This window comes from Lepidochelys kempii, chromosome 13, assembly GCF_965140285.1.
Source record: "Lepidochelys kempii isolate rLepKem1 chromosome 13, rLepKem1.hap1, whole genome shotgun sequence".
Taxonomy (NCBI): domain Eukaryota; kingdom Metazoa; phylum Chordata; order Testudines; family Cheloniidae; genus Lepidochelys; species Lepidochelys kempii.
In genome coordinates this window covers 13,210,781-13,221,265 of record NC_136392.1, presented here as the reverse complement: position 1 = coordinate 13,221,265, position 10,485 = coordinate 13,210,781, and the positions used below count along the sequence as shown (strand labels likewise).

Genomic DNA, 10,485 nt, shown 5'->3' with positions numbered 1-10,485 from the left:
TTCAGACTCTCTACTCTCCTCCCCAGCCTTTCCTTCCCCTCTGCTTATAGTATTAGCAGCTGGGGGGGCAGGGGGCGTCTTTTCCACCCAGCTAGCCCTTTAGCTGTCTCTCTACTCAGTTCATTGGCACCCTCTGCTAACTCCATGCCTTTCACTCCGCTCCCCATTAATGTGCCCGGGGAGAGCTGACGAGCGGGGTATGCTGAGCCAGCTGCTGACTCAGCACCCTCGCTCCTGCCTGTGCATAACTAACCCACCCGGGCTTCGCTGGCCCCACGCCTAACGGCCCCTCCGCCCCAGTCCGGGCTGAGCCCTCCCCCATCTGCAGCGCGTACCCTGGGGGGGCTGAAGAGGTGCAGAGAAGCGACGGCCAGGCCTGGCTCTACTGAGGACGATCTGCGGGGGAGGGAACAGGGAGGGGACCTAGCGTCTCCCTCCCCGCCAGGGTCCGGGGAGGAGGCTGCTCCAAACGGGGCTGCCGGCCTGCTCGCTAGGCGGGGGCGCTGTCTCTTTAAGGAGGAGGGTGCCTGGATTGGAGCGGGGGTGGCTCTTTTAGTCTCTGCGGGCCTGGGCTGCTTCCCTTGCCGGGCTCGCGGGCCAAGGGGCCCTGTTGCAGCAATGCCCTGGCTGGCGCACCTGGGCCCTCCGGCGGCTCACCGCTCGCTGGGCTCCGGGGCGCTGCTCCAAGCCACCGCACGCATCGTCTGGGGCAAGGTGGGCAGCGGCCGCAGCAGCCCCAGAGCAGCAGCGGGGGCCCCGCCGTTCCTAGGCGGCCAGGTGCAGGCTGTCCCCGGCGGAGGAGAAGCTAGAGCGGCTCCGCCCAGGAGGGAGCCTCGACCCAGCCTCCGACGGGAGTGCAGCTGGCTCGTCCTGGGGGACCTGCGCCTGCAAAGCCCCCTCCGCTTCCTGCCCCCAGCTGATCCCAGCCGCCGGGCCGGCTGCAGAGCTGCTCAGGCGGGTTATCTGCCCCCCCGCCGGGGCTTCGGATACAGACAGCAGGTGCAAGAGGACGCGGAGTTCAGCCATCTGCAGCCCCAGATAACTCTGCAAGCAACTGCCAGCAACTTCCCCAGCAGCAGCCGCGGCAGCTCCGGGAAGGTGGGTGAGGGTGACTCAGGCTGAGTCAGCAGCAACTTGCAAAGTGGGTTTAGTTTCTCTTCTCTGTAGTGCCAGTGTATCAGTGGCACATACGGATACCCCCCCAGGCTTCCTCCCATTCCATGCAATCCACGGGTGCTTTATGAAGCTGCATCTTGCGTGGGGTCTGGAGTGGGAGGGCACTGTCCCACTGAGAGGCAAGGGAGCTGTGCCTGGCCTAACTATAAGGACCTAATCTGTGCACCAGAATTTCTCAGGTTCTACAGTGTTTCTGTCCAAAATGGGTTAATTTTCTACATCACCCTCAAGATCTATTGAGGGAATAGAGATGCCAAGGAGTCACTACTGGGGAGATGGTCTCACCGCAGGGTACTGAGGGCGGGAAATATTCTTCTTCCATCCCATAGGAAGCTGTTTGTTTGTTCTTTGAAATCTTTCTAGTTATATTGTTGTAATAGCTAGTGCTGACTTACACATACTGGACACAGTTTTAACAGGCAGTAAAACAACTTCTTTTAAAAAAAAATAATAATAATGATGTCCTGTCCGCACACACTGGCCAAAAGCATTGCTTGTTTTCAAGCTGCTTCAGTTTTTGTAGGATAGGTTTTAAGAACAGAAAGTGTTAAAATAGAGGAAATGGTTCTAGTACTTGTAATGTGTGTGTACATCATAAAATACAGGAGAAGGATTCTCGCTTTCTGCCATATGCTGACTGCACATTTTGAATTTTATAGAAGATCTCAAGTACCCAGTTTTTCCGAAGTGACAGTTAAGACACAAGAGAAAAGGGATGAAATTCAGTTGGAAAGTTTAGGTTGAATGTTCCAGCAAGTGATATCTATTAGCCTGCAGAATCGTTTCCCAAGGTATATGGTAGAGGCCCGGTCACTTGGGACACTTAAAACTACACTGGGCAGGACACTTCAAAATGTTCTGGGGTGGGGGACTAACGGTCTTTCTTATCTCTTTTATCCTCTTCCCTATTTCAGTTCAAAGACAGAGTCTGGACTCCTTAGTTATCTGCACATGTATTTTCACTGTTCAATACACGTACCTTTAAAATAAAAAAATAAAATAAAAAGGAGTGGTCTTGGTTAGGAATGCAACCTGAGTGCGTTAGAACAAAATGTGTAATGTTTTAAAATTCCACAACCTGACTGAACTATATGTGGGTGTTTGGAATTTTTTTCCTCTCTTTTGCTGGGGAGAGAGGAGGGGTGTTTTTAAACTTCTTTGTGCCAGAATTTCTAAATGTGAAGGTTCAGCTCCAGGTTAATTTTTATGGCCAAGTAGTCAACCATAAAAAATGCATCTCTTTGGTTTTTCAGAGATGCTTTGCATCAGCTAGTACCCATTAAGAACAGTGGGAATTCCAGAGTACAGTGCCCCTGAAAAATATGGAAGTAATGATACTGTTTTCACTAGAAATGCTGAAGAGAGCAATGCCATGAGAATTGAATGAGAACCATCACTTAGAGTTCTTGACATGAGCTGCTTTCTCTTCTGCATCAGACCACCCACTGACTGCACCATTATCCATATGTATTTTCTTTTCAGATTAAATGCTGTTGTTTGAGACCCTTTTGTGACCATACTAATTTTTTTATTCTTAATACAGTTAGATTGTGTTCGTTTAGGGGGAAATAGTCCTGTTGGTATTGCTAAAGAACATCATATAACTACAGATGCTCAATTCAAAGTAGTCCCTCTAATATGGTGTGTGTTTGGGTTTTTTTGGTTTGTTTTTTTTTAACTAAGCCTTTTAAATATTTTTTTCATTCATTGCATTTCTGCAGGGCTGGTTCTACAAGTAAACACTGAATTTCCTTTGTCTCAGAACAATAATCTAAAAATAAAATGTCATTAATATGGATCTGCCCTCACTGAGGCCCCAGTTCATCAACCAGATGCATGACCAGGGCAAGGGGATTCAGCTCCAGGATTGTGACCAACTCTGTGCATTTGGTTGCTTTCAGTCACTGCTGAATTCTTAACATGTTGAGCACCTTAATCTTGTGGTGGGTTGATTTCTGGCATTACAGGACTCCCTGGGTCCAAGAAAAATAGACTTTCTACAGAGATGTTATAGAATATAATTCTGTTCTCTGAGCTTTCTTTACTAAGCAAGTAGATATACAGGGCATGACCACATGGATAGTCGTCATAAACAGCTGCTAACATGGTACTGGCTAAATCTCTTGCCTCACTGCCAATACAGATTCAGAAGCTCCCTCCATGTATTTTAGCCTAGTGCCCTAGATTAGTGAGAGCAAAATTGAAAGACATGGAAGTCACTTGGGTGACAAGAACAGGCTATATCTCAGATCCTGTGATTTCGTTTTGCAGAGTTGGCTTTCATATAACAAGCCTGGAGTTCCCGAAAATCCTCTCCTGATTGTAAAAAGAAAAGGAGTACTTGTGGCACCTTAGAGACTAACCAATTTATTTGAGCATGAGCTTTCGTGAGCTACAGCTCACTTCATCGGATGCATACCGTGGAAACTGCAGCAGACTTTATATATACACAGAGAATATGAAACAATACCTCCTCCCACCCCACTGTCCTGCTGGTAATAGCTTATCTAAAGTGATCATCAGGTTGGGCCATTTCCAGCACAAATCCAGGTTTTCTCACCCTCCACCCCCCCACACAAATTCACTCTCCTGATTGTATGATGACTGCCTGAGATACCCTTTAGCACGATAAATTGAAAGCATATATAATGTGGAGCTTAACTGGGCCTACTCATTGGCAGGTTGAGAGAGTCAAAAGACTGAATGGGCAAAGGAAACTGAAATATTCTCTCCTCTATCCAGGTCAAGGTTTGAGGCACATTGACTGGTGGGAAGCATCCAATGGCACTGCCTCTGCTATAAATAAACAGGGGGCTTCAGTCTCAGTGGCTGTCAGAATGGCACCCCTACTATTAAGTAAATTGAAGAAGAGGGAACCCTTCTGTCCATCCTTTTGTCCAGTAATAAATGAAAGGTCCCAAGGTTTTTCGCTCTTGTCTTGGCCAACATTTCCTTTGGAGTTAAGACAAGATAAAGTCCAAGACTCTGTCCGATCTAGCACGGTTAGGATCAGGTTGCTTTGAAACATGCTTTTAATATGAAAATTCTATTTTAAACCTTATTCTGTTATAGAAATGCCAGAAGAAGAAATGAAATGGGTTCCCCAGTGGCTGAGGCAGAAGTCTGTCAATGGCAGCCAAACCAGTGCTAGCATATAATTTTTTCAGCCAGGGAAGGATAGTGCTGTTCATTGCTACCAAGCTACAGCAATAATTCTCAGGTTCTTTCTCTGTGTTGCTGATGCACAGAACGTGATTTACAAGAGTTTAAAATGTTGGGCCTCATCCAGGGGTAAATTATTTTAAGCTGACATCTCTCAATATGTGGTGTCCAATGAGCTTTCTATGTTACCAATCACTTGGCCTTTGGCAATACAGTGCTCTTTAAGGATCTGCACTCTGAGGCTGAGGATTGAGGTACAAAGCAAAATCACTCTGGCATGCAAACTAAGTATCCTATCCTACAGGTGATTGTGTGGGTGGAACTCTGCCTGAACTGAGTCAGTTTCAGGATCAGATTGTCTATATTTATTATTCTGTAATAGGAAAACTTGCCCTAGTGCTGGGGTCCACACAGAGCTCAATGCATCCCTTAAGCCTAGGTTAATGGCTCATGTGGACCTTGTGTGGACTCTCTTCCATGGGGTAAATTGCACCTAATACTGTGCATCTTTGTTTTGCCCCCTATCCAAAGCACCTAAAAACAGCACGGCATAGCATTCTGTGCTTTATTTTGTTTCTTAACAAGTAGCTTGAGACAATTAACTGGAACCTGGACATTGTGTGTCATGTGAGTGTTCGTTCTAAATCATCGTTTTCTTTTTGGATAGGACACAAGTAGATCCCCTGAAAAGGAAGTCACAGATCCCAGTGATGAGGATGAGAAGAAACCCAACAAATCCCAGCAGCTGAAAAAAGTTTTTAAAGAGTACGGCGCTGTAGGAGTTTCATTCCACATTGGAATTTCATTAATGTCTTTGGGAATATTCTACCTGGCTGTTTCAAGGTGCGGGTTTTCTTGCAGATTCTCTGGCCTTGGGTAATCCTGTGTTTTAAAATAAGAAATATCAAGTAGGCAGGGATTTTTGAGGCAATACTTAACTCTGGAGACTAGTCAGGGCCCAATGTTGAGACACAACAGCAGACAGCTCTATGTGCAGAAGTCTCATGGCATCCAACTGGAGATCCATGTACGGAGCAGCTGCAGATTTAGGACCAGTCTGTATTGAGACCAGCAAGAATAAAGATGAGGTTTTGCATTTAAAATGTACCTTGCTCTGCACCTGGGGGCATGGAGGATAGGGAGTGTGTCAGTGCAGTCATCCAGAAGGCAGTTTATGTTCGTGTTCTGGGGACGTGCTGTTTGAATGAAACCCTGGCTTGAGCTGTGGAGATCCGAGAGCCACCGCCATGTGCTGGAGCTGAAGATTGTTGTGTTTTTAATTCAGTATAAATCAAATAAAAACAGAACTGGATCCAAAACAAGGTGATTACCCTCACGGCCAGATTTCCAATTAGGCACAGTAGGCATTTGCCTAGGGGTGCCTAAAAATTAAGAGGGTTAAAAGGTTTTTTTTTTTTTTTTTTTTTATGGAAAACACAAAGGTCACCTGTAGGCAGGGGGCATGCTGAAGATGATGTCCCTGGGGATACGTAAGGTGTAAATCCGGCCCTGATTACTCTGGAGATCTACTCGGGGACTTGCATGCAAGGAAGGAGAGCAAAAGAATAATGTAGGCTGGTAGGTTCCTTGAAAGGCACCAGTTAGAATTTTGCCTATAACTGCAGAAGGATTAAAACAAATACAGGGCTGGATTAAAAAAATAAACAGAAGGGGGACAACCAGGGAGGAGAGAGAGAGAAAGAGAAGTTTGTACATGGCTTTTGCTGGGATCATGTCCTATTTTTAGAAATGTATATAATTATTTACAGGAACAGAGCACATGGTGGCAGCAAAGATCCCTCATGCACTGCACAAACATAACTCCCCTGTTACAAAACAATTCATGTACCTTTACATGTAGGCACAGCAGAATTTGATCTTTTTTGTAAGTTTGACAATTAATATTGAGTTTTATTTTTAAGCATTTTTTTATTTGTAACTATTTATTTTTTAATTTTCACATTTTTGTAGGAAATAAAGGGGGGAGGGTTAGGGTATCCCTGACAGTAAGGCTGCAGGGGGCTCTCTGTGTGGCTGAGAGACCTGAGACAAGAGGGTGCAAGGAGAGGCTGTGGTCCTGGCTTGGCAGAGCAGAGACCTTTGGCCAGAGCCATGAGGAGGAGAAGGAGCCCACAGCTAGGGGGATGCCACCCAGCTGTTGAACGGGCTCCTGCTCCTGGCCAGGGAGTGAGTCACCAGGACTGCAGAGGGTTCTCTGCATGGCTGTGAGGCCAGTGACACCAGATTCCTGTAGGTGCTAGGTGCATTTGCCAACTGTTGATGGATTTTTGTTTGTTTGAGTTCTGTGTCAGGTGAAATTGATGCTTACCACTGACTAAGGAAGTAAATCAAATCCTATTAAGCCTTATTTATGGCCAAGTGCGAGAAGTGCAGTGGGGAAAAATGGACCATTCCAATGTCATTTAGGAAATACTCCAGAATGTAGAGCCTATTCTAGACAACTGAAAATAGTTGTAGCTTCCTTGTTTACAATGTATATGTGACTGATGGATGGCAGGAGTTGAGACAAGTCCCTCTTTCTTTCCTTTGGTCTGTTTTTACAGAAGTTGTTTAGCATTCAAACAGCCTTTTTACTTCTCTATTAGCGAACTTTCAGCATTATGTATGGGTGTATTGTTGTCTTACTCTAGGTCAGATTTACTGATCGTCTGTTTCATTTTGCATGTTGGTTAAACTTTAAATCTTGTAAAGATTATTTACAAACTTGCAATTTTTTTTAATTCAGAAGTTAGAATAATAGAACAGGGATGTTACCTAGAGAGGTTGTGGAATCCTTGTCATTGGAGGCTTTTAAGAACAGGTTAGACAAACACCTGTCGGGGGTGGTCTAGGTGACCTCTTGAGATCCCTTCCAGCCCTACATTTTTTTTCCCTCTCTCTCTCTTTTTTTTTTTTTTTTTTTTACCATAAGGGACATATCTGACTACTGGGCTGACGCTGCAGCTATACAATTGTGAAAGCAGAGAAAAGGGGGATGAATGAGAAGGTATTTGGTTTTATAGGGACACCAACCTGGGAGGGGAAAAATATCACACTTCAGTCTGAAAAGTTGTTTCCTACTCTTGTAACAGGCATCATCTGAAGTTGTCAAAAATATCACACTGTGCATTTGACAGCACTTTGTGTTTTGTCAGTTTCTGTATGTTGTGTGGGCCTTTCACACAGCAATAGGAGAGGAGAAAAATTAAACTTGTAAAACCACAAAAATTGGTGAGGAGGTATGGGAGGGCTCAGAGACAAATGTAATACCTCAAATTACAATTTATAATTGATTAGATTTCTAGTTGATGGTGCCTCTTTAAGTCAATCACAGTTTAGTGTCTTTGTTGGAATTTTAATTTCTTAATGCATCTGTGCTTTAGGCTTTTGATTTACATAGAAAAAGGGAAATGTCAAACAGCATGGGCCTCTGGAATCTTCAGAAAGATTGCAATCTAATCTCAGTGAGAGCAGTATAAACCTAGAGTGGCTCCATTTTAGAAAACTCATCCATTGTGTTAGATCAGAATCTGGCACACTGTTTAACTGCTTTTTAAGTAATGCCATAAACATTAACACTGTTCTGCTAATAACCAAGGTAGGTGTTCGGTTAGGGAACAGGAGCATGAGTACACAGATTATCCGAAGTAAACAAAAGATCTCTTTACTAATATAAGGGAACTGGTACAACTTTTTGATATGTATATATTTTTTTCTTACAATAAATTCTTTTTTCCTTTTTTCCCTCCCCAGTGGTGTGGACATGACTGCAGTTCTCCTAAAACTTGGATTCAATGAAGCATTGGTGCAATCCAAAGTGGCTGCTGGTACAAGCACATTTGTGTTGGCCTATGCTATTCACAAAGTGTTTGCTCCAGTCCGAATCAGCATTACCTTAGTTTCTGTGCCATTCCTTGTCCGATATTTCCGTAAGATTGGTTTCTTCAAACCTCCTGCCTCAAACCCATGATGAAATCTTATTTTTTTTTTAAAAAAAAAAAGTCATGTTCATATAGCTTTTAAAGGTGCCGGGCAACTGCAGTTGCCCTATTTGGACTCATGTTAATACTGATCTCATCTCACATTTTTGCTTGTCCTTTCAGGAAAATGTTAACCCCTTCCCTTCCCTGTTAAAATGGTATCTGAAAACTCCTGCCCGTGATAACATAAGCACTTACCTACCAATGAGGAAACTGTTTAGAACATACATCTTAGTCTCTTTACAACTCAGCCATTTGGGCCTTACTTTTTTCTTGGTGAAACACACTTGCTACAGTGCAGCACTAGTTCATAATAGTGTATTTCAGGAACTAAACTAAGATTGAATTCCCATTTAATTATTCTCTGAAGCATACTCTGTCCTATCATGTGAATGCCTCTTTTGATACACAAACTCAGTGCTTAGTATTTATCCATTGCCCCTTTAAAATAATTTCTTGCTCTGAAAAGGCACTCTGGCCATGCTGTACTTCCATACTTCTAAGTTGTATGGATGCTGAGCATCACTTGAAAGCTCACTCTCCTGGTTGACTAGCAGCTGGCCCTACTGGAATCTTATTTATACTAGAGTGCTGTAGACTATTTGGGTGAAATCCTGATTCCCCTGAAATCAATGGAAGTTCTGTTACTGACTTCAAGGGGACCACAATTTCAGTCTGTGGGCATGATCCAAAGCCCATTGAAGTCAGTGGCAAGGCTCTCATAGGCTTCAATGTGGTGGATCAGGCCCTGTATTAGCAGACATATCTACAACTGAAAACAAGCTGTAGCAGGTTCTCAGCCCCTGCAGAAGAAGCTCATATACATTCCTGAAGTCCATATGCTATAATTCTGCAGACTGTTCAATGCACTAGCTAGTCACTTGATTCTTATATTAAACTAACATGACTTAATATGGGAGTGATCTATACTTTTAAGACTCTTTATTGCATAGCTCACATCAGATACCATTTTAAAGTGCTATTTCCTTTGATGTTTGAGTTGTCAATTTGGCTTGCTGTTCACAACTCAATATGGCATGTTTCTACAAACTGCTGCAATGTCTATAATTCATCAGGTCAAGAAATCTGCAGGTCTGAGCTACCTACTATGGAGTGCATATTAACTATTTTAATGTGAACAGAAAAAAAAAGCTTAGTTCTGATCTCTGCAGTAAATTCCAAAAACTTACCAATGTGCTACATTGCTCTTGCACTGCAGAAGTATTACCGTGAAGTCACAATAAGGGTATGTCCACACTGTGGATCGATGCTGCGGCGATTGATCCACTGGGGGTCGATTTAGCAGGTCTAGTGAAGGCCTGCTAAATCAACCACAGATTGCTCTCCCATCGACTCCGATACGCCTCCAGAATGAGAAGCATAAGTTAAGTGGATGGGAGAAACTCTACGCCCAGTGCAGTATAGGCACTGCAGTAAGTCGACCTAAGCAACAGCAACTCCAGCTATGTTATTCACATAGCTGGAGTTGCGTAACTTAGGTCGACTTAATCCTGTAGTGTAGACTAGTGGTTTTCAAACTTTTTGTCTGGGGACCCTGTTGAAGAAAATGATTGATGCCCGTGACCCAGCAGAGCTGGGGATAAGGGGGTTGGGGCTGGGGCAGAGGGTTGCGGTGAGGGCTGCTGGGTGGGGCTGGGAATGAGAGGTTTAGGATGTGGGAGGGGGCTCTGGGTTGAGGATGAGGGGTTTGGGGTGCAGGAAGGGGTTCTGGATTTGGGGGGGCTCAAAGCTGGGGCAGGAGATTGGGGTGTGAGCTTACCTCAGGCGACTCCCAGTCAGCAGTGCAGCTGGGATGCAGAGGCAGGCTTCCTGCCTATCCTGGCACCACAGACCATGCTGTGCCTCAGAAGCGGCCAGCAGCAGGTCTGGCTCCTAGGCAGAGGTGCGCAAGCAGCTCCGCGTGGCTCTTGCCCGCAAGCACCAACCCCCCACCCCAGCTCCTATTGGCCAGTTTCCAGTCAATGGGATTGCGGAGCCGGTGCTCAGCGCAGGGACGGTGTGCAGAGCCCTGTGGCCCCCCTGCCTAGAAGTCGGACCTGCTGCTGGCTGGTTTGGGGGCACAACGCAGTGTCAGAATAGGTAGTCACTGGCCTGCCTTAGCTGGGCAGCACTGACGATGGGACTTTTAATGTCCCTGGGTGCTGAG

At 45.0% G+C, this 10,485-nt stretch overlaps 1 protein-coding gene across 1 annotated transcript; it reads left to right on the top strand.

Annotated features, from left to right (window-relative positions):
* The first annotated feature begins 408 nt into the window (after positions 1–408).
* On the top strand, positions 409–9,962 carry MIMS2 (mitochondrial inner membrane scaffold 2). Its single transcript, XM_073309311.2, has 3 exons — positions 409–1,098; positions 5,006–5,181; positions 8,092–9,962. The coding sequence occupies exons 1-3, from the start codon at positions 619–621 to the stop codon at positions 8,306–8,308; spliced, it is 873 nt and encodes a 290-aa protein (XP_073165412.1). The 5' UTR covers positions 409–618; the 3' UTR covers positions 8,309–9,962.
* The last annotated feature ends 523 nt before the right edge of the window (positions 9,963–10,485 follow it).